General features: G+C 50.0%; 9 protein-coding genes across 9 annotated transcripts; 6 read left to right on the plus strand and 3 right to left on the minus strand.

The window, feature by feature from the left end:
* The first annotated feature begins 1,737 nt into the window (after positions 1 to 1,737).
* Positions 1,738 to 2,628, plus strand: BO85DRAFT_449940 (uncharacterized protein). The gene is made up of 2 exons (XM_025660270.1): positions 1,738 to 1,933; positions 1,993 to 2,628. The coding sequence occupies exons 1-2, from the start codon at positions 1,819 to 1,821 to the stop codon at positions 2,169 to 2,171; spliced, it is 294 nt and encodes a 97-aa protein (XP_025515127.1). The 5' UTR covers positions 1,738 to 1,818; the 3' UTR covers positions 2,172 to 2,628.
* A 236-nt stretch (positions 2,629 to 2,864) lies between these two features.
* BO85DRAFT_520663 (GNAT family N-acetyltransferase) lies at positions 2,865 to 3,693 on the plus strand (the record flags this gene model as incomplete). The annotated part of the gene is made up of 2 exons (XM_025665148.1): positions 2,865 to 3,355; positions 3,434 to 3,693. The coding sequence occupies exons 1-2, from the start codon at positions 2,944 to 2,946 to the stop codon at positions 3,691 to 3,693; spliced, it is 672 nt and encodes a 223-aa protein (XP_025515128.1). The 5' UTR covers positions 2,865 to 2,943.
* Positions 3,694 to 4,584: 891 nt separating this feature from the next.
* BO85DRAFT_488696 (uncharacterized protein) lies at positions 4,585 to 6,626 on the plus strand (the record flags this gene model as incomplete). Its single annotated transcript, XM_025663554.1, has 12 exons — positions 4,585 to 4,750; positions 5,204 to 5,239; positions 5,289 to 5,327; positions 5,374 to 5,419; positions 5,468 to 5,528; positions 5,578 to 5,614; positions 5,664 to 5,718; positions 5,765 to 5,780; positions 5,893 to 5,939; positions 6,000 to 6,048; positions 6,107 to 6,139; positions 6,594 to 6,626. 12 exons carry the CDS (start codon positions 4,585 to 4,587, stop codon positions 6,624 to 6,626), a joined length of 618 nt encoding a protein of 205 aa, XP_025515129.1.
* Positions 6,627 to 7,481: 855 nt separating this feature from the next.
* On the minus strand, positions 7,482 to 8,867 carry BO85DRAFT_520664 (zinc-binding alcohol dehydrogenase family protein; the record flags this gene model as incomplete). The annotated part of the gene is made up of 1 exon (XM_025665149.1): positions 7,482 to 8,867. Exon 1 carries the CDS (start codon positions 8,514 to 8,516, stop codon positions 7,482 to 7,484), a length of 1,035 nt encoding a protein of 344 aa, XP_025515130.1. The 5' UTR covers positions 8,517 to 8,867.
* Positions 8,868 to 8,918: 51 nt separating this feature from the next.
* Positions 8,919 to 11,190, plus strand: BO85DRAFT_488698 (Zn(II)2Cys6 transcription factor; the record flags this gene model as incomplete). Its single annotated transcript, XM_025663555.1, has 4 exons — positions 8,919 to 9,357; positions 9,408 to 9,919; positions 9,966 to 10,963; positions 11,007 to 11,190. The coding sequence occupies 4 exons, from the start codon at positions 8,919 to 8,921 to the stop codon at positions 11,188 to 11,190; spliced, it is 2,133 nt and encodes a 710-aa protein (XP_025515131.1).
* Positions 11,089 to 13,344, plus strand: BO85DRAFT_496262 (uncharacterized protein; the record flags this gene model as incomplete). Its single annotated transcript, XM_025663950.1, has 1 exon — positions 11,089 to 13,344. The coding sequence occupies exon 1, from the start codon at positions 11,464 to 11,466 to the stop codon at positions 13,342 to 13,344; it is 1,881 nt and encodes a 626-aa protein (XP_025515132.1). The 5' UTR covers positions 11,089 to 11,463.
* A 111-nt stretch (positions 13,345 to 13,455) lies between these two features.
* Positions 13,456 to 14,543, minus strand: BO85DRAFT_520667 (bZIP transcription factor JlbA/IDI-4; the record flags this gene model as incomplete). Its single annotated transcript, XM_025665150.1, has 2 exons — positions 13,456 to 13,730; positions 13,784 to 14,543. The coding sequence occupies 2 exons, from the start codon at positions 14,541 to 14,543 to the stop codon at positions 13,456 to 13,458; spliced, it is 1,035 nt and encodes a 344-aa protein (XP_025515133.1).
* Positions 14,544 to 16,065: 1,522 nt separating this feature from the next.
* On the plus strand, positions 16,066 to 16,972 carry BO85DRAFT_496275 (glycoside hydrolase family 75 protein; the record flags this gene model as incomplete). Its single annotated transcript, XM_025663951.1, has 3 exons — positions 16,066 to 16,218; positions 16,286 to 16,654; positions 16,718 to 16,972. Exons 1-3 carry the CDS (start codon positions 16,111 to 16,113, stop codon positions 16,970 to 16,972), a joined length of 732 nt encoding a protein of 243 aa, XP_025515134.1. The 5' UTR covers positions 16,066 to 16,110.
* A 307-nt stretch (positions 16,973 to 17,279) lies between these two features.
* BO85DRAFT_35623 (Leucine Rich Repeat domain protein) lies at positions 17,280 to 19,636 on the minus strand. Its single transcript, XM_025655492.1, has 2 exons — positions 19,193 to 19,636; positions 17,280 to 19,132 (listed from the first exon to the last, which is right to left on the minus strand). Exons 1-2 carry the CDS (start codon positions 19,389 to 19,391, stop codon positions 17,382 to 17,384), a joined length of 1,950 nt encoding a protein of 649 aa, XP_025515135.1. The 5' UTR covers positions 19,392 to 19,636; the 3' UTR covers positions 17,280 to 17,381.
* Positions 19,637 to 22,301: the final 2,665 nt, after the last annotated feature.

A 22,301-nucleotide genomic window follows, 5' to 3' on the forward strand; every position in this document is an offset into this window, starting at 1 on the left:
TGAGGGTTGCATTCTGAGTATTATAAACATTCTGTGACAAGATCTAGTAACAGAAAGAGTTGGATGGGAGGATAAGAATCTCGACGTCGACATGTGTTAGCTATAAACATCGAAGATGTGCGTCCATAATTGTGTATGTGAGACCACAGGATGGTGAGGTGTGTAGTTGTTGTCTGGCTCGTTTATTTTGTATCATTGAAATTAACGATAAGCCCGTTATATTTATAATGATCGTTCTCGTGACTGAAGAAAAAGTAGAGGAAGCTATTCTTTTAAAGCAGAGTGTAACAGGGCCTGCAATGCTATTGCCAGTCTGCGTTGACTCGCAGGCATCTTCCATTGCCCAAATAGGTTGTCTTGTAGAAAATGGTCACTAGTATGCCATGTAGGCTAAGAAGTCAATGTCAAGATAAACACTATTGAAGAAGGGAGCGCGCGCATAGGTAAGGAAGATGGGGTTGGAAGGCCATTTATATAGTTTTTCGTCCCCCAGGAGAAGCCCTTCACATGAAAGCAGCATTCCCCTTGCTAGCCTGGATACTTTTTCGTTCACCATTCCAATACCTCTGTGAAGCCGGGGAAAGGGGAATCACCCTACGGTCCTACGATGCGTTGACTGGTATGCAATGGTGAATCTTTAAGCTGATGAATAGTTGAAGTGAAACCGGTAGTGTATTGACTTCTACAATCAAGCTCAGGGAAATCTAGGTTTGAGCTTGAAACCGACATATATTGCTGCCTGAGGCAACTATGAACTGCGCCCGAAAGGGGTCAGTAAGCTGGGAAATCACCAGACACGCATTCTCTACGACATGCTGTTTTTATGCTAGCTTGAGATTTGTAATTGCCTGATGGGAGCTGATCATCATCGTCGGGTCTGATGGTACAAGTGCCATTGGCCCATTGAGCGTCTTGCTGCAACGGCAGGTCGTAATAGGTTGCCTTACAGATGGGTTCGGGCCGGCGATAGTTACTCGCGGTGTTTCCCCTATTTCCTTGCGAACCTAGGGTAACAGTCTGTGGATAGTAGTATTGTCCCTCTCAGCTGGGTTGTCAAGACCAGTCCCTGCAGATTGTAACATAATAAGCAACGATGGGGGGCCTGATTTAAATAAGCATGATCCCTGCATAAGGGTGCTCGCAGTTGCAGATGGTAGCACATAAACACCACTTTCATTGGCTCTTTGGGTATTTGTCAATGCTACTACGCTTATAGGGCTGGAATTGCTGACGGCAGGGACTAGACAGGCGCCTGACTTTGGTGCACGAGGCTGTAGTGACTGCTGAGTGGTACCACGGTCATGGTCACCAACTTGAGATTTCAAATGAATGATGTTTTTTCGAACGTGATAAATCTGGAAGGGGAAGGTTGTATACTAATCACTTAAGCCATCTGCCCATATAGTGTTGAACCATCAAGCATGGGAACTTCTCTCCAGTGTGCGTTTAAAGACATTAAATGTCTTACTAGGTTACACTACAAAAAGAAATTATCCTCGTATTTCAAGTAGACCCTGCATGATGGTCTGATGGGGTAAGAATGTTCCCCTGTCCAGACACATTTAATAGGCGCTTAGAAAGAGTATCAGGCGTCCAACTAGGCGTGCTACAATGTATCGATTGACCCTTCTGTTTCAGTTACTTTATCAATATGGAAACATACGGATTGGTGAGACCTTAGTCGAAGAGCTTTGGTGTATAAGAATGAGGACGAATCCCTCCCTATCCTGAGTCTTCATCCCATTCTTCATCTGGCTCTAGCTTTGAATATAATTCTACAAGGCCCAATTTTCTTCAAACTCATACATCATCGTCATCATGGTCAAGACCGCCCTTCTCCCTCTCGCTCTCCTTGCTGCACTGGCTCCCTTTGCCGCCGCAAGGAACTGCAAGACTGGGCTTAATTATTGTGGATGGAACCTCCTTAACATTGGTATGTTAACTTGCCTCCTCTATCCAGACTTCACGTTTCTAATAATATCCTTTTGATAGGCAAGTACGGGGCCCAGGTCAATGGCGCCCTCGATGCTGCCCACCAGCCGACCGACGATGCCCATATTCGTGAATCCCTCTTCCACTGCAACGGTGGCGATAATGGCGATATCTCTTTCATCACATACTGTGGTGGTGGCTGCAAGGATGGCGGCAAGGACCGCAGCGACTACTGCTAGAGATTTGGCTGCGGATTGGTATCAACTTCTAACTAGTGGTGCGATATGGATGCGGCCATTGTACTTTACTCCCTTCATTCCCTTCATCGTATCCAACATACGGTATAGTGGAGTCTTAGTCTAGAAAGGAAATGCAACTTATAGGGGCTGAGCTTGGTTGCCTCCTAACATAGATAAAATATACCATGCATGATAGGAAGATAGGTCCCCATATTACAAAGGAAACAGGGTTCATTTGAAGAAGTCGATATATTTCAGTTGGAACAATTACTGGATGTTCATCACGGAAAATGTTAGGGTCGCGACAAGCAATGCAAGTCGGTCAGCTACATGATACAATGGATAGCGGATCGTGTTCTTCGATTTTGAGCTCAATCACATTCTTTCGAAAATATCTTACGATGGGCCTATTTACAACAATCAAGAACCGATAACAGCCAAAGTTCGGCGTTGTCAACAAATAATATGCCGGGACCTGAAGACTCTGCCCCACCGGCCATGCCCTACTTGGTCCCCGACTTCGAATCGTTAACTTTAGCCTCCGCCTGTGCGCTTCTCCCCGGCTCACCCGACGGAAATATCTCCCCAATCTCACCAATTATTAGCCAAAAAGTCTCCTCCGCACCCACATTGACTCACGTCGGCAATTCTCCTGTTCTCCACTCTCCAAATTTAAGCAATTACCCCCCCAGTCGTATAAGTAGCTCGTATCCCACCGAGCCGATAATTCCCCATACAAAACTCATCCAATTCGGATAAAAATACCCTGAAAATGCCATTCACGATCCGCTATGCCACAGAGCAAGATGCTCCCCACCTTGCCAACATCAATGTAGTCAGTTTCAACCACCAGGCACTATGGTCCGCGTTGTTCCCAAACGTCGACGTGCCCGGAACTTTGCCACTCAAAACAGCCCGTTGTCTAGACAAGCTCCGATCGCCGCAAGTGCATGTTGTGGTAGCCGTTGATGATTATTCGGGCCAAGTTATTGGGTACTCTCGATGGTGGTTTCCGAAGGATTACGAAACGAGCGTTGTCGAATTGTCCTCCGAGGGCTTAGATGCACTAACGGCTCATGACAATGGGAAAGCGTACCCAGAAGGTCTCAATATGGAGGCTTATCAAGCATTCAAGGACCTCTTGGCTGATTTGCAGCGGGCACATTTAGAGGAGGGCGATATCAGTATGTTGAATACTCGCTCTTATATTTCTCATTGCGGTACTTGAAAGATTGGCTGTATCCATGTACTGACTACAGCAGTGTTGGAATTCCTCGCTACTTTGCCGGAAGCTCAAGGTAATGGAGTTGGGACGGCATTGTTGAAATGGGGTATTGAGCGTGCTGATGCGAGGAATGCTCGAGTGTATTTGGAGGCTACAAAGGATGGGTATCCGCTTTATTGGAAGCATGGGTGGCGGGATCTGCAAGTGGCAGGGTTGGAGTTCACGAAGTATGGGGGCACAGGGTCGCAGGAATGGGTTGCTATGCGGAGGGACAGGAGGAAGCCTGTTGCTGGATGAGATTATTTCGTTCAAGCTTGTTCTTTGTTCTGTTTAGACTATCGATGACGAAGGTTACTCAAGTAATAGATCTCAGGCATTGGAGATACGTTAATGGATGATCATTCAATATATGGAACTACTATAAGAGATGGCCTCAACTCAACACCTATCGTATACGTATACTGGTCACAGGTTCTGGAATTCTCACTAGAAAACCTCGTGCGGAGGACTGAGGAAGCCTATCAATTTGTAAGGTACCGAAAGCAGGTGCGGTGCTTCTTTGGCATAATACCTAGGGCCTCCGAGTTTTAAACAGCCTGCGGTAAATCGATATATGAGTATGAGAGGAGAGAGGAGAAAAGACCAGTATGAGTACAACTTCGACTTCGGCCCCAATATACTCGGAAACTGGTAATAGAAATCATATGGTGAATTTCAATTTTTTAGACCTCGCATGTTACAGCCATTTACTAATATACTGCATGGCAATTCTCTAGTTTGATTTCACTTCATCATCTTCAGTCCCAGGGGGTAAATATTCACCATGGAAAAAGGCTTCAATCAGAACATTAACCACCCGCCTTCCTCAACTCGAGCCATTCCCTGTCTCTTGGTCTTTCTTCCTATAAATACCCTCTGCTTTTGTCTCTCATCTTCCCCTTTCGCTATCCACTCATAAATTATCTTATTCTGACTATGAGTATACTAGAGGTAATTCTTTCCTGGTTAGGTGTCTTTGCAATTCTATCGCCTTCAGTGGTCGAAGGAGACGTATAGTCTGTGTCTACTACCAGACAATTTTCTGTATGGTATTCAATAATACTCTTTTATGTCATCTTGAGAAACCATTATTACAAGCTGAAGCGCAAACCATGTCATCTTGCTGCAGCTATATCTCGGTTTGGTAGTATGCGCTCCTCCTCATCCTGGCCTCGTGATCTTAGCGGAATTTTCGGCACCTTGGTTATTGATGAGGCACATACCTTGCGAAACCGCAACACAGCTCAGTGGACTGCAGCCCATGCAATCAACGCGAAATTCACGATTCTAGCGACCGCGACCCCTATCTTCAACAGTGTCAAGGATTTTGGCGCGCTGTACCCGTTACTTATCTCGTCAAGCAATGAATCTACGTGGTATCATGTTGATCCAAAGCTAAACCCCTTTATAAGCCAATTTATCTATATAAGGATGTATCGATGCCGGAAAACAGACTGTACTTTATTCGGCATATGCTTTATTAAGTATCTAGCACTCATTCCTCTCTCAATAAAATACGAGGAATTTGTTAGTGATGGTAAGTCTTCTAAGAGCGTATAGTTTGCATATACTGATGGAAGAACAGTCATTCCTGCTTTATATGGCATGATCGGAAGTCGAACACAGATGTATGCTGCAGTATCCTGCCCAACCGTTGTGCAGAGACCTGTCCATAGGGAGGAGAACTGAAGTCTCCCTCTCATGACATCTCTTGAACTATGCTATAGGGCGCTTCTTATATTCTTAAAGCAATGCTAACATATCACAGCTACGCCGGCTTATCCGACAAGCCATCTTGGGCCCCGTATGTCACTCAATCAGAATATGTTCTGCATATGCTAAAAAAATACTAGTCGACCCTAAGGAACCAATCACCACGGAATTGAACGAATGTCAGTTCTATCTGCACACATACTGAGCATATACTGATTAAGATAGCACCACCAAGCCCAGCAGAGCGCCTGTCCGGCGTGAACGGACTAGTGTAAGTGATTATCCCAGCACATGTTAAACATATACTAACAAATGATAGATGTGATATCACTGTGAATGGAACCCAGATGTGTGGCACATGCTGTGCATCTCAGATAGCCGTATGTGGATATACTCAGCATATACCAAGCCTATACTAATAATATATAGCTTCGAAGACACATTCGCCAGTCGCATCCCGGAGCAGGTATATGATTTCAGTCAGCATATATTCTGCATATGCTAATAATATACAGTGGAAAATCCCTCCAAAGCAAACACGGGGTTCGAAGAACGCGTCGCAGGGGAGAAGTAAGTTAGATCTATGCATCAGTTTAGCATATGCTGACAGATACAGTGCCCTAAAACTCTGGGTACTATCCCATGGATAGCAGCAAGCACGCTATCTTCATGAACCAAAGTATGTGTTTCACATATGCTGAGCTTATATTTGAGAGAGATATGTCTAACATATGCAGAAATAAGATTTCGCACGAGTCGCCCATCTGGCGCTATGCTGACGCGTGCGAAATGTTGGCGTGAGTTATTATACCTCGCATATACCCTGCATATACCAAGCTAAGAGAAAGCAGGTCTGCCGATAAGGGATTTAAAGACAAGTTTGGTGACACTTTTCACCGTGTAAGTACATTCTCCACATATACACTACATTACACTACATATGCTAATAACATTATAGAAAGTAGCTGCCTCCGTCCCCTTCACCCCAAAGGTAAGTCCCCTTCATATATGATACATACATATATCGACTCCTTCTACAGCATCGATGATGGTCTTCAATAACAATCAGTGCAGGCAATAGTCGAAAAGAGTGGGTCTAGACTTTCTAGTAGCAGCTCGAGTGTTCCATGCCCATAAGTGTACAGGGAAATCAGCATGCATTATAGATGCGAAGAAGGCATCTAGGAGTCCTACACATATCTCTACGGACAAAATCTGAAAGCTCTCATGGCTTCACGCACAATTGCTCTCGATAGCCATTTCGCATGAGGGCATAGTACAACAGTGGTTGTTAGAAAGGGTCAGATAAGATTGAGAAACCTAGTGCAGCATCGCGCAGAGAACTACCCTAACGTCTATCACGCACACATACGCACTCCCAGATACTCATCATTCCATTGGTCATCAATAAACCCCCTTGATAACTAACAACATGATGACCATAGAAAACCGGGATATTGGGTAATGGGGGCTGCTAAACGACATGCTAGAAAGAATACCTAGACAAAAGTATTACAAATATGGGGACATTGAAAGGATTCTGATAGGAAATGAAAAACTGCTTTTGCATGTCCACATTAGGAACATCATCAGACTGTGCATAGAGCGCACTAATTATCATATACTGCTGCATAGTACTAACTCGTGCATTTTTGATGGTCGTCGCAAGTGCGTTCGTTGTTCGAGGTCCCTCCCCTGGGTCGGGAAGGCGGATATTGTACGGCTCGAGTTGATAGAAGAGGCACGATTTGCCCTCAAGCCATTTCTGCTAACGCAATCCAGGGTATTGTTGGCATAAGGATAATAATGGTATTGAGGCTGTCTCAACTCAGACAACTGTCTATAAAATGATACTGTTCTGAGTTTAAACGATCAGGATGTCCACTTAATATCCTTCCCAGGATATCCCGATGTATGTGACTCGTGCCGCACTTAGATCGTCAAGAAATAGAAACAAGCATAAAACAACCACAACTACCTACACTCAGATAGGAGTATTCGGCTTGCTCTAAGGGGTGTCTCTCGTGTAACTCATGATGGTCATAGGGGTGTCACCTGACTGCATTGTTTCTATGGCCGCCCCTCACCTTCTCTTCTTCCTCTTCGTCATCTTCATCTTATCCCCCAATCTTCCTATTCGCACCGAACTACGATGGTCTACAGATAATGTAAGGATCAACAATAAATGTCATTTCATGATGTTCCACTGTCAAAATCGCCATGCTGGACGCACAATCTCACCAAATGCTGTTAAATAGCTCCTCTGCGGTTCAGGTACAAGGCGTCCTCCACATTTAACCACATTCTTCTCAGTAACACCAGGGCCCACTGATTCATGGTGTGTCGGCCACATTATACACCAGCTTCTGTCCACTGACCTTGCCATCCTTCATATCCTGCAGACCCTCCAATACCCCCTGAAGCCCCCGTGGCCCCAGCTTGACAGGATGAGGCTTAACCTTTCCCTCTGCAAGGAAAGTAGCTGCCTTGCTCATGAATTGTCCCGCAAACTCTCGATCCTCCGGCTTGGCAGGAATGATGCCACCACCAAAATCAAAATCCTCACCAAAAGCAGTGTATCCTATGGTGAAAAGACTGCGGACGTCATCACGGGGAACTTCCACCTTCAGCAAGGCAGAATAATCTCCACCCTTGCTAGAGATCACTTCGCCACAGAACTTAGCGCTAGACTCAACAGCAACAGTGTCGAATACCAGCTTCAGATTGTCCTGTGCGTAATCCTTGATGGCTTGGACTGCATTCGCATCTTTATAGTCGAACACTGCATCTGCACCCAGACTCTTTACAAGATCGAAGTTCTGGGCGGAACAGGTCGTTAACACAGTGTACCCAGACAACTTGGCATACTGAATGGCCAGGGTACCGGTGGCGGTGGAGCCACCGTAGATGAGAATCAGCTCAGGCTGTGCTAGTGGGGCGTCTGGTGGTGCGAGCTTCAGACTCTGATACAGGCCTTGGCCCACGGTAATTGTCCCCAAGCCGAGGGTTGAAGCTTCTTCAAAGCTGAGACGGTCGGGGATGGCGATCTGAAGGTCGGCTTTCGGGATGCAGTATTCGGCAAAGGCGCCACTCTCCGGGTTGTTGGAATTGCAACCTTGGACCCAACCGCAAACACGGTCGCCCTTGCGAAAGGCTTTCTTGACGCCCTTGCCGACCTCTTCGACGACACCGGAGTAATCATTCCCAATGACTTGTCCTGGAGGTTTCCGGTCGGCACTTTTCCAGTCGGTAGGGTTCAGAGCAACACTAGCTGTTTTGACAAGAAGGCAGTCGTCGGGCACAGTAGGGATCGGACGTTCCACCACGTCGCGACTGCCGGGTGCAGTGATCACGAGGGCTTTCTGCATGATGAGATGAGATACGGAGTTATGGTGTGTTGCGAGGAAGCAGGTGAGATTTACAGACAAAGGCAAGCGGGGGTCAGAGAGGGGGTTAATATATGTTACATGACTGCTGATTATAACGTCACAGCTTCTTTGCCAGACTAGTTATGTCCTTGTTATCTCCGCTCTTACACTGAATGGATGACAGCTAAGCATTGTATTATTAATCGGTGCCATTAATAATCCACGATGCTACGGCCTTCTAAGGCTGGCTTACTGCGATGTGATTCGACACCGGGACTCGCTAACCAGTGCCGGTCCCGAAATGGATCCGTTCAGTAGTTTTAGCTTCTCTCCAACCGATCCATGTTCTCTAACATTCAACTATCTACCTCTGTTCCATTCTTCTGCAACTCACTGCTATTAATGTCGGCCCGGCCCAATGACATCCCTCGCGTGGCCAACTTTGTCTCTGCCCAACCCAGCCCGACCGACACCCCGTCCGCACCTCCGCCAGCGGGAATGACACCGCCTCCCCGAGAGCGGGTCCCACGGGCCTGTGAACACTGCCGGGCCCGCAAGATCAAGTGCAATGGCCAGCAGCCGTGCAATGCCTGCGCGCGCCATCCAGAACGATGTCTCTACCGGACAGGAAGTATCCGCCAGAGAAAGAACCGTCGCACCAAGGAAGCCCCGCGACCACCAGCTACCCTACTCCCTCTCCCAACCACCGAGTCGCCGACTACTCCAAGTGACTGGTCCCACACCAGTCTAAGCGATGGCCCGGCGCAGTATAAGCGACATCATGAGCTCCGCGCTGGCATTGGCGTACAGAACCCAGAGACAGGGGCATTCCAGTTCTATGGTAATTCTCATACCCTTTATCTGTTTGACGGACTCTGTTAACCCACGAAGGACCCTCCTCCGGCTTCTGCTTCATTCATCGGGTCTACCAACGCATTAAGCAAGGCTCATCTAGTGAGCCACTGCTTGCTCGTCGTAGCTGCTCCATTCCAGATGCCATCCACCGATTTGGTTTGGAGCGCTTCATGTTTGCCCGGCCAGGGGACTCGGATCCGCGGCGGACTCATTTTCCGTCTCAGATGTTCCTCCCAAGGGAGTTGGGTGACCAGTTCATTGAGGCCTATTTCCGCATCATGCACCCGCAAATACCCATATTAATTATGTCTGAGATTGTCGATGCTTGGAACCAAATGTGGGAAACTCCTGTTCGAGATCACAGCGTCAAAAATCAGGATATCCTATTTATGGTGCTGGCTATCGGCGCTCGGGTCGCCAACCTGAGGGGGAGGCAATCTGAAAGCAGTGTCGCGGCCTGGGCCGATTACTTCTCCAGTCGAGTATCTGAAGGGCCCATCTTCCTACAAGAACCGAGCATCCGGGGTGTACACTTAATGCTGTTGAAGGTACGTCACCAACATCTGCCAAGGAAGCTCGCTAACCCAATACAAGTCAATGTACGCTTTGCAGCTGATGCGACAAAATGATGCTTATCTCTACCTGGGTCATGCCACCCGCACATGTCTTGTACTAGGTCTGCACCGGGCCCAGGTCACCGATGGTCGCGATCCCAACGTGCATCGGCTGCGTTTGACCTTCTGGACGACATTCTTCTGCGAACGCATATCTTCGCTGTATATGGGTCGTCCGTCGAGCCTTTCTGACCGACAAATCGACACAGCATACCCCGAAGACCTGCCGCAGAATCTTTATGACGATACTTGCGCGCCTATGCAAGAATGTGCGTTCATTCGAGCCATGGGCGAGATTTCCAAGCTGGCTGATCGCATCTCTATTGAGATATATTCGCCGGCCAGCATAAAAAACCCCACAGATCTGGACAAGCTCAGCCAAGTCAGCATTGAATGCGACCAAGCCCTCCAAGCTGTCACACCAACACTACCCAGTTACCTGCACTTCTTCGATGACACGGTCCCAATTGGTGAGCCGTGGCAGGAGATTCAACGCGTGAGCCTTGGATTCTGCTACTACGTCGTCCGGATGCTTCTCTCCCGCCCGGCACTGGTGCTCACCACCTTCTTCACCTCAGTACAAGAAGCCCAATCAGCCACTGGCTGCACCGAGCTCCAAGCCTATATCCATTCATCGACTTCTGCAGCCCGGAATTTGATTCACCTGGCTCATGACGTCTATTTCCGTCGCTTTCCAGAGATCCGCTATGATGGGGCTTTGGCCTCATTTCTTGTATCTGCAACGTTGACTCTTTTATATGATGTGCTTAACTTAGGAACAGATCCGGACCGAGCCAGGCAGACCTTCACGGTCGTTGAGAAAGCGATAAAGTGTCTGGATGAGATAGAACATACAGGGTATACGTCAGGCAAGGCGTTGAGCTTGGACCTGATGAGAGTGGCTAAGCAAGCTGTGCAAGCGTCCGATCCCGTGGTGGACACAAATCAGGTCTTGATGGATGCGTTCCCGTGGTTAGAGTATGTTTTTACCCTCTGTTATTGGACTGTGCTGACTGAGCAGTAACTGGGCATCTGCCCCGGTCGGGGAGAATCCCGATCTGTCAATGTATACGTTTCCCCCGGCGGACGTGGCGGTCATTGGCTCTTTGGCGGGGAATGAAGTCGGTTGGACCGAGACGGACGGCAACCATCTCTGGTTGGGCAATGGGTTCGAGCCGAATGCAATGCCGGGGTGTTTATTCTAGGCGCGAAGAGAGTAGATTGGCTAGACATCACATAATAGACTAATGGATTATTCCTGACGGCCGGCGGCTATTCTGGCATTGTCTGCCGGCCACGTCTCTCCAGCTGAAACACCCCAACGCACCTCAGCCTTAGGGTATTATCGCTCCAATGCGATGCCTGCCCTAACCGCCGTCCATCCTGGCCGTGGTCCGAGCGCTATTCGGAGAAAGAATCCAGAGATACTTATACCCTTCTTCTATCCTACCCAGCTGCCTCCCATTGAGTGAGTTCCAATGGCCAAAGCTAACATCCGGGCAGTCCCTTGGACTTCCCACCTCATCTACCTCCTTCTTATCCTCCCCACTGCCCTCAGCATCACCCTCCTGCTCAGTGACTCCCAGCACTGGACCCTTACAGGCAACCTCTACACCTTTATCAACCACTACCGCACGACCGTGCAAACAGCACTTCAGATCATAGCTACTCTCCTCGGCGCCATCCAAATATTCAGCATCTGCCGCCTTATAAACCACGCCACTCGCATCCTCTTCAAACACTCCACCCACCACACGACCCTCAACGACCTTGCCCTCTGGTCCGCTCTCTCCACCCCAACCACCAACTTCTCCCTCCCTTTGCCTCAAATAATCCTCACCCTCGTCCTCGCCAACCTCTCCGCCGTCCTCTCCGCCCTCTGGACTGGTGCCCTCACCCCAACCTCCACCACCACCACCGCCAACACCACCATTCTCATTCCCTCCTACGCCAATCGCTCCTTCATCAAGGAATACCCCTCACAGATCGACACTACCGGTCCCTCCCTCCGCACCTCCCTCGGCTACTTTACCTACTCCGTCGGCGTCGGCCTCCTCACCTCCCTCGTCTCCTCCGCCTCCACCGCCTCCCCGCTCACCGGCTCCCTAAAATCCCGCTCCCACGCCAAACTCGACTCCACCGGCTATACCTACCTCGGCCGCTCCCACGGCGTCGGCAGCCCTGTCGGCCTCACCGATGGAAATGTCACTTCGTCTTACCCTTACGCAGCCAACTACACGTACCACGAACGCGGCTACCTCGCCCACGTCTCCTGCATATACAACTTCTCGACCCTCTTCCTCCTAGGAGATACCTACGACACAGCGCTATACGTCGCCGAAGGCCCCCTACCCGACAGCAATGTCTCCACAGGCGAATACTCCACCTACACAGGATGGTCAACCGACACGATCGTAGCCCTCGGCGTAGCCAGCCAACCCGCGGCATACACAAAGGAGAGGTACGTCGCCGCCGCAGCGGGGAGTTACTACGCGTCGTTAAACGCAAGTCAATGCCTGATCAGCTTCGTACCGAGATGGTTCCTCGTGAACGTGGCTATCCAGGAGAAACTCGTGGACGTGAAGCCACTCAACACCACCTCCTCTACCTTATACTCCTCTGAAGAAGAAACAGACATCGACATCGACCGCACCAACAAAACCATCCACGTCGCCATGCGCCAATTAGAACTCATCTCTAACGACCTCACCTCCTTCTACCGCTCCACACTGGGTGACGCATTCAATACGTCCATTGCGGACCACGCCACGAATACCAACACCACTGCCACCATTTCCTCGAACTTCACCACCTCATCAAACTCAAACTCCACCGAGAATGTAACAACAACCCTAACCGCCATCCAAAATACCTATATCTCCCTGATTGACGATATTCTCGCTGCGTATGGGTCTGCCCAGCTCATGGTGGGGAATTTCTCTCATCCTGCCACCGCGACGGTTACTGTGGATGCGTTCCGGCTTGGTTCTAGGGTGTATATTGTGGCGGTGTTTGTGGTTAATGTGCTTGTGCTGCTTGGGGTCGGTATTGAGATGGGACGCACGGGTGTATGGAGGGCATTACCAAAGTTTGATTATTTGGATGCGAGGATGTTGGTGCTCGGGGGTGCCAATGGGGGGAGGGGGGTTGCGGAACGGGCGGCCGAGGTGGGGTGGAAGGGGGAGGAAACGGGGAGGTTTGGGGTTAGGCTTGTTAAGGTTGGTGGGGTGAGGGGGGGGGGGTGGGGGTTGGTTTATGGGGGGAGTAGGAGTGGGAGTAGTAGGAATATGGATGGTGGTGGTGGTGAGAAGGGGAGGAGAGGATCGCAAGAGACGTTGGTGGATGATGAGTGGATTTGATTTATTGTGTCTGTGTTCAGTATATAGTATTCTTGAGGGCCGAGTTACGAATATCAGACTACGCTATAAATGTAGAAGAAAGGAAGGATATGGACTGGTATAAATTGTTTATTACTTCTGACTCCTCACCATACTCCGCAACGCCTCCGTCTTACCCTCCAACTTGGAAACCCGCATCTTCAACTCGTCCCGCTCGCGCTTGATCGCCTCAAGCTCTTCCTCCAACTGATTCATCCGGTCCACGCGGCGCTGACGATACCGTCGCGCAGCAAGGGTATTCAGCTCCCGCTTCTTGACTCGATTCGGGGCTTCTTTGGGAGGAGCGGCTGCTCGAGAGGATGTAGTGGAGCTGACGGATGGCATGGGTGGGAAATCTATTTCAGGTTCTTCATCTTGTCAGTCACTTTCTATTTCATCTGATAGGAGATAGGCATCCTACCAGGAAGAGAATTCACACCAGGCGAAGCCAACAGATTCAACTCCTCGCTCAGCTCCGGAGAACTAAGCAAGGAATCAATCGGGTCGAGATCGGGTTCAGCAGTGACAGGCACAAGAGAGTGTGTATGGGGGTGAAGTATCGTCACGCAAGAAGTATGTTGAGAAGATGTCGGATCCTGATAGCCAATGATCTGATCTTGATAGCTACTATCACTCAGACTGGACAAGGCTGTATTTATAGTTGAATTTGAATTGGACCCGGCAGTGAGGGAAGTATCCGGCGGAGAGTCGTCATAGAACAAGGAAGTAGGGTCAACGGGAGGAAAGGCCGCTGACGAGAGATCGAAAGTAGGATTGTTATAGTATTCGGGATGGAGGTAGAGTGAGTCAGGGTATTGGGGGAGATCCTGGTAGAAATGGGAACTATTATACGTCGGCGGCGGAGAGGTCTGACTTTGCGCAGATAAACGCGAAGGTCTGGCGGACGGCGTGCATGCTGGTAACTGCAGTGACAACCATTCTTCTATACTTGAGGCCGGGTCCTTGGACCCGGGAGAGCCGGTGCGAAGAGAGGGAAGAAGAAGACGCTTTCGCCGAGGCGATGGGGGATGGGAAGGGGAGGGAGAAGTTGAAGTTGGTCGGGGTGAGGCCCGGTTTATAAGGCCGCTGCGGATTGAGGAGGCGGGTTGCGTTTTGGGCTTAGCGCGGCGGGTGGGGCGGGTGCGTTTGGGGCGTGTCTTAGTTGGGTGGGCTTTATTCATCTTTCGAAGAATCATTGTAATATACTCTCAAATGACGATAGAAAGAAGTATGCTGTAGTATGTACATCTTGACAAAACAACCAGCGCAGTATTCCATCTATGTACCCTCGTCATTCTGAGCCATCTTCTTTATTCCAACACCGCTCAGGAGGAAATCATTGTCTAGGAAACATCTGGGTTAGCCGTATCCAAGTGGGGATAAAAAGACACTATGAACACGAGCGAGCGACTCAGATGATGTCGGCCCGCAAGCCTGGAAAGGTTCTTCCATTTTCATCTTTCCAGGCGCCTCAGAATGCGGAGCATGTCAGCGATCGGGAGTGTCTTCATCGTGCTCTGGCGCTAAGCTAGTCGGAATGAGGCTGGTGCTTACGGACCGGAGGAAAATGGCATGCAGTGCAGTGGTATCGTGTTGATGGCAGATTAAACGTTGCAGAAGTTCAACTAGATTCATTCAATTGGTATTATAGACGCTTTACTTTACTACGTAAAACTGTCTCTTTTATGTCTTCATGCTGCCCTGGTCGACTCAGGTCACCGTCAGAATCCACCATAATGAGTCCAGCATGAGTGCAGCAAGGTCTATCATGAGTCTCTGTGAGTCGAGATGATACAGAATGATCACAGCAGAGAGACAGTTAAACTGCACCCGCCAAGTAATTACTCGTGGGGCCATGGAGCATGAGTCATTCTCACTCATGGCCAGACTGCCCCACTGCTATCTGCCCCACCCTCCACCTCAACACGAGCCATCCAATCAGACGGTGATGCCCCAGACATGCAGGTGCCTGGATTGGTATCACAATTATGCTGATAACGCGGGTCTTCTCTCCGCCTACAGGAGATGAGTTGTTGCCACTGGCTGTTGTAGATATCTTCCTCGTTAATGGGAAGACATTCTTATGCATGCTCGTCTCTGCTGCAAATAGCTGTACCTAGTTCTCTTAGTAAGATATCATGTTGGTTACATACACCATGGTTGAATTGCCAGATGTACTGTGCGTTTCTACATCCAATACTACTATATATAGTATCTGCAGAACTTGTCCTCCCCGTAGGATAGCACGTATGGTACATATACATACTCGTTAGAGTTACACCATTCGCTCTCCTCATCGGATGTCAACTCCGCAACCCCACCAAACCAGTTATGCCAGTTCTTGGGGTTACTCTGTGAGACCCTGCATTCTATGCCCGGAGATACTTTTCCTGCCATAGACATGACTTGTAGACTTGAATAGTATGCATCTTTCTTTCAAAACATAGATAGAATATCTATAGTCGTCGCTGCCAAATGTAGGTAATTCTACCATAGTAGCTGGTCTCAAAGCATCTGAATATAAATCACTGTATCCCCATATCAAACTCCCAATTAGTCAACTGTAATATTTACAAGATTGACTTTCGCTTCGAGTCATATACACCTAATGACGGCATCTCTTAGGGCCTAAGCAACAATCAAAAACCACACAGCTGTCCATCTCCCTACATACCTACCTAAATAGTATCTTTATCTCCACGACCAGAACCAACACCACCAAACCCAACAACCACCATCATCACCACAATGCACCTCCTCACCACCACCCTCCTCCTCCTATCCACCACCGCCCCCCTCCTAACAACCGCCTACTCCATCCCTCCCAACCTCTCCGCCCTCTACAACAAGCACAAGGTCTGCCCCAAATCCCCCCTCCAACTCCTCCACCACCACCATCCACTAAAAGAGAAGCAATGAAAAGTCCAAACCCTGCACCCACCCCCTCGCAACAGGCTTCCACGACGGCCAAAACCCCACAGACAGCACATTCACCTACTGCAGCGACCTCTCCAACCGCTCGATATTCCTGCACAGCCCCACGCTAGGCGGTCGATACGACAACATGGACATCGACTGCGACGGGGCCAACTCGCACGGGGGTAACTGCGGCTACGACGAATCAATCCAAGACCAAACGAGCTTCAAAGACATTGTTTCCTCCCAATACGGAATCCCGGATCTAGACGCTAATATACACCCTTATGTTGTCTTCGGGAATACCGATTATGATCCCCAGCGCGATGGGATGTGGCCGTTGAGTGTTATGGTGGTTGTTTGTGGGGATCAACTTGTATGTATACCCTCCTCCTTCGGAGAAGGGAAGAAAGGCTATCAGTTGCTGATGAGTGTATAGTTCTATGGCATCTGGGGAGATACGGCGGGCGGAAGCTGGACTGGGGAGGCCTCGATTGCGTTAGCGAAGTTGTGTTTCCCCGGGGATGGGATTAGTGGGAATAATGGGCATGTGAGTGATGATGTCCTGTATATTGGGTTTGTTGGGGGGGAGGCGGTTCCTGGGAATAGGGCCGATTGGAAGGCGGGGAGTACGTGGGAGTTTGAGGAGAGTATTCGGGCGCTGGGGGAGAGGTTGGTTGCGACGCTTACTTAGTGTAGACATATAATTTGGTCGAAAATTAGTGTTTGAAATCAAAATTACTTGTCCTTTTTTTGCTGTTGACTACTTTGCTAGGGTTTTCCCTACGCTCAACTCTCCACATCTACAAGGAAGCTGCATAGCTGCATACTAAGATGAGATTCTATAACTATCAATTTCCTAAGTAACAAACCGTAACCCGACCAACAGCAAGGTATCATAAGCGCAGCAGCAAGCCAAGCCAACCGTCAAGCTCTCCCAACGCTGAAACTCGCTCCCGCTATGCAGAACAAAACAATGTCGTCAGAACCACACTTTTTGGCGCGTTCCGTTGCAGTGGCCCAAATCAAAACGCCGGCCAATGATGCGCCATACACAATGATGAAAGAAAAGAAGATAGCAAGGGTATAAATCAAAGACATGCTCATTTCTTGAACATGTAGTGCCCGTAGAGCCCGCCTACGTCGCCCACGGCCACCGGAATCTTCCGCATGCCCCACCAACGGGCGCCCATCTTCCAGGAGCGCGCTCCGTCGTCGAGCATAACCTCCGGCATAGAGGCCGGGTCCCGCACGTACCATCCCCGACGGCCCAGCTCGCGAACCGTCCAGTCCGGCGAAGTACGGGTGTTGCGCGCCCGCTCGCGCAGAGGTGCGATGAGCTTGTCGCTAAACTCGATGACCTGCAGCGGGTAGCTCTGCGGCGAGAGAATAACGCACGCATTGGGGTTGAAGATAGTGCCGATCGTCAGCTGGTTGGCCTTGTTCAGGTCCAGGTAGCACAGCGTGGATGGAACCCAGGGAGTGATCGGTTCTCCTTCAACCGGCTTGGGCGGCACAAAGAACGTGTTGAGATCCTGGCCATTGAGCTCGCACGAGCTCAGACCCAGCTCCTCCAGATGCTTCGTCAAGGGCAACAAGGCCTGAGTATGGGCGGAGGTCACCTTAGCCCCTCCGAGGTTGAGCGAACGAAGGGTAGAAGGCAAACGAGGGAGAAGTGCCTGCACATCCTCCTCCTCCAGGAGCCGGGATCGGGTGGGGTCAGTCAGCAGGTTCAAAAACACCAGCGAGTCGCAGACGGCTGGGTGGGTCGACAGAAACTCGACAACTCGAGAGCCCCGCAGGCGAGAGCATCGGGAGATGCTGAGATGAGTGATCTTCGCGGTCTCCGGAATAGAGAACAACGCATCCTCGGTGATCTGCGTGTGGGTGACATCGAGGTGAGTGAGGTTGACCAGGCGCGGCAGAAGGATCTCGAAAGCAGCCGCGGGAAGACTGCTACATTCATGCAGGGAAACCCGTCGCAAGTTCGGCAGGGTCAAGGGGACACCAGGACCGGAAATCAAGGCTTCCAAGAAGAGAGTGGAGAAGGATTGGGAAGAGCAGCCGCAGAAATCCACGGCGGACAGGTTGGGAAGACCGGTGAACAGCTTGCGAAGCACATCCAAGCTGATGTCGCCCTCGACATGCTCCTGCAACAAGCATTCCTTAAGGTTGGGCAGCAGTTCCAGGCACTGCAAAAGCGTCTTGGCGGTAAGATTCTGAATCTCAGCGTTCATCTGCTTGGTGCGACCCAATCCAACCGACGTAAAGTGCGAAAAGTCAAGGCGGCGAACCAGCGTGCCCAGTGCGGGATAGCGAGAGATGTGGTTGAGTGCCTTGGAGAAAATGATAGAGTGGGGGAATGTCATGTTCCGGTACAACACACTGAGGGTGGCGGCGTGCAATGTCTTTGAGGTAAGCAGGCACGAGATCAGATCCACATTACGAGGGGTGTATCCATTAGGGGGCACGTCCAATGCCAACATGGAGATAAGATGGTCAAGAACCTCCGGGGGAAGCCGTTCCAAAGCGGAGGTGCCTGCAGGCGGCTTCTGCTCCACTTCCACTTCTTTCACTTCCGGCACCTGCAGTTTCTGCTCCTCCACTGGTGCCGGCTTGCTAGGCGGAGCGACATCGGGCGTATCCCAGGCCCAGCCGCGGGCATGCAAGTTCCCAAGGCTGCGGAGATCGCTGTAGCTCCGACTCAGACTCTTGCCACCCAGCCGGATCTGCTTCCAGCCGAGAAAACCACCGCATGGGCAGCAAAAGTCGGGCTGCATCTCAATAGGGCTGCGCTTGGTGGTCTCTTGAGGGGACTGTTCGATGTGGGTATCGACGAAGGACTGGGCAATGCCTATGACGTGTTAGTGATCTGCCATGACACCATCCTGGCGCATTCGATTGATATACATACCATCCACGTCTTCCTTGATGGAACCGAACGACTCCCGACGGCGACTGCTGGACCGGGAGTTCTGGGAGGAGCAAGTGGAGGGGTGAGGAGAGGCGTTGCGAGAGCCTTCAGTAGGCGAGGTGTTTCCCGAGACAGCGGGAGAGTATCTAGGCTGTGGTGTCTTGTGCAAAGACAGCGGGACGGTGGTGGCGGCCGACATGATGAAGAGGGGGGGGGGGCGTATGGTTTGGGGGAGGCTCTATATAGGAAAGTAGGGCCGGTCCCAGTGAAAAGGGTGGTGAGGTGACGAGAAGATCAGGAGAGGCACACACACGCACACACAGGCAAAAGGACGGTGGGAGAAAAGAGGAAAAGAAGGGAAAAAACGGAAAAGCTTTTTTTTCTTCTTTCCCCAGATTCCACCCAAGACACCCCTGGCTGCAAAGGACGCTAGAAGACGCCAAAGAGGGGCGCTGGAGACGTAATTAAGCGTATATTCGGAGCCAAAGTGTGAAGGTTGTTTGCTGTTAGTCACAGAATCCGCGGCGGATGGAACGAGGCCGCGCCGCGAGGCGGGCACACGCTATTTGACTCCAAGAGATCCAAGCCAGCGGACAGGGTAATGATTCGCTTAGACGGAGGGGCAGCCAGTGGACCGTGCAGTGAGCTATGCAATGTTGGTTCAACAAGGCTGCTTTATTTTTGTGCAGATCAGTTAATGGAGGGGGAGAGGGGAAGTAAAAGAATCAAGGAAGTTGATGTCGGTGATAAAAAATACCAAGCACGGGGAGAAAGGTAAAAATAATGTGAGTAATCAAACAGTACAAAGTAGTTTAGAAGGGGAAATGCAAAATGAGAGAAGAGGAAGGAGAAAAAAAAGAAAGAAAGAGAAGAAAGCGGCAAGAGACTGCACGTCGACGTCAAATTTCCATTAAGTAAGGCGAATAGACCGGGTTTGCCAACCAGCCAGCAGCCAACAAACAACGGTGACACTGGCCCTCTCTCTGTCTGTCTCTTGGTAATTTTTTTTACACGGTTGTTTTGCCCGCGGAGTGGAGGCGGAAAGGGAAGCTCAGCGCAGAAAAAGACAGAGAAGCCCATGGATCCCGCCGGTGACTCGGACTAACTACTACTTTTTTACTTTGTAACCAACTGACCACATGGGGCCCTTCAATCCCTCCCAGCGGCGAATCCGGTTGTTCGGAAGACGCAAAGACGAAAAGAGGTACCATTCGGCTGCTCCATTCTTACTTGGTCCTACCTCTTACTTTGCTGCAATGTGAGTGGTCCTCTCCGTCCATCCTTGAATCCTTTGACCGTTGATCGATCGCCTTCCGCTGCGGATTGGTTGCTTTTTCTCACACGGCCGAACTACGTACTATTTTAATCCACGTTCGGGGGCGATACCCGGGATACCACGGTAAGGTTTATCAATCAACCGGTCGGAAGTTGGCAGAATGCAGAGGTTGTAGTGAATTCTTTACTGTAGGATGGTGTCTCACATACTACTACTTCCTCCGTACACCCTCTCTATCTGTCATCTGTCCCGGTGAGAGACGGAATTTGCAATATGGAAAGAAAAGAATAGATTACCCGACAGATTTCCATTAGTCGACAAAAGTGATGATTCGATGGCGGATTTGCTGGCGCCATGGCCGAGTCTTGCTGGATCGGGATCACCGCCTGCATTCTATGACATAATGGAAAACCGCCGCTGGTGGCCCCGTGACCTGCCCGACGGGGCGGGATCTTCTCGAAGCCGAGTCCGCACTCCCTCCGACCATCGGGACTTTCCTCCCTACTGGCACTAGTGAGTTATCCATAATTCAGTCCAGTACTCCATAGTAGGTGGGATGAGAGACACAGCCATTCTCGTAAGAGTAATTCGTTGCGTGTCATCTTCATTTCCCATGAACCCCCAAGACAATCATCCCCTATAGTTTGAATAGATATAGTTTCGTTCGTGAAAGTATGTCGCCATCTACCCCAGACCTGCACGCACCCCTGATGCAATATTCCTTACCTAACAATTACTACACGCCCGCCCTTCATTTGCTCCGGGCGGGATCCCGTGATCCTGCGGAGAGCGCTAGTCCTGTCACTCCTGCTTCCTCCCCCCTTCTCCTCTTTCCATTATTCGTCATCCACCGACTTCCTCTCCTTGACCCAGAGATCAGGAGAACTCAATCCCTGACAGTCTTCTCCTCTTCCAAGGAGATATTGATGAAACCAGGCCACATGTCCAAGTTACGGCCGAGTCATTGACTCTCCTTCCGAATAAAACTGACTCAGCTCATTGAAGCATGGTCAATACACTAGTTGTTCTCGTATAGGGGTCATGACTCCCGGTTGACTGACAACATCACCCCATCCTAGTCCGAACTTTTGATGATTGTGGGGTAGCTGCACAAAGAGAAACTAGCGGTAGGGAGCTACTAGCTAGGTTACCGGGCCCCAGGGGGAATGAATTATGTAGCACCCCCTGATTGGTAGGCCGATCTTAGTACTTCTTAGATCGCATGGATGATCTGACACGATACCGAAATCCACGAACGGGCATTGGTTTGTGAGAAGTACAATTCATCTCCCGAAACAGCCAAGTCTTTTACTGGACGATCACCTCACTCATCATGCAGCAACCCATTGCTTGAAGTTGCTGACCGGGTTGATCAATCCAAGATACAGAAGGCAGATAGTAATTCAGACGAAGTATCTTCTCTCGATGTCGTCTTATGAGGTCCTTCGTGCAACAAGGCTTACACCCTGCATCCTTACGCAGGCAGTACAGCATGTTCTACCACACCGGAAAATACCCCGCATATCTCCAGACAGGGATCGTCCGGGTGGGTGTGCTGACTCCTCAGGCCATCATTGGTAGTTAGCTGAATACTGATTGAGAGTCATGGAACACCAGTGTGACCAGACCACGCCCATACTTCCTGTCTACTCGAAACGGTTGCACATATGATGTCGTTAGAATGTGGTGTCGCCAAATAATTACTTCAGTCAGCGGAATGGTTGGCGTCGGAAGTCAAGAATGTAAGCGATGAATCACCTGGACCTACCCAGATGAGGTGCTCAACACTAAGACCAGACAATGAAAGGGGATCTTGGCCAGCATAATACAGCT

Source organism: Aspergillus piperis (assembly GCF_003184755.1).
Source record: "Aspergillus piperis CBS 112811 unplaced genomic scaffold BO85scaffold_10, whole genome shotgun sequence".
NCBI classification, from domain to species: domain Eukaryota; kingdom Fungi; phylum Ascomycota; class Eurotiomycetes; order Eurotiales; family Aspergillaceae; genus Aspergillus; species Aspergillus piperis.

What these genes read in the sequence shown, in the direction of transcription:
- BO85DRAFT_35623 (XM_025655492.1), bottom strand. Translation starts at nt 19,391, where the DNA reads ATGTCGGCCGCCACCACCGTCCCGCTGTCTTTGCACAAGACACCACAG. An exon ending in CATCAAGGAAGACGTGGATG is followed by an intron (nt 19,133 to 19,192) that starts GTATGTATATCA and finishes AACACGTCATAG; the next exon opens with GCATTGCCCAGTCCTTCGTC.
- BO85DRAFT_449940 (XM_025660270.1), top strand. Translation starts at nt 1,819, where the DNA reads ATGGTCAAGACCGCCCTTCTCCCTCTCGCTCTCCTTGCTGCACTGGCT. An exon ending in ATGGAACCTCCTTAACATTG is followed by an intron (nt 1,934 to 1,992) that starts GTATGTTAACTT and finishes TCCTTTTGATAG; the next exon opens with GCAAGTACGGGGCCCAGGTC.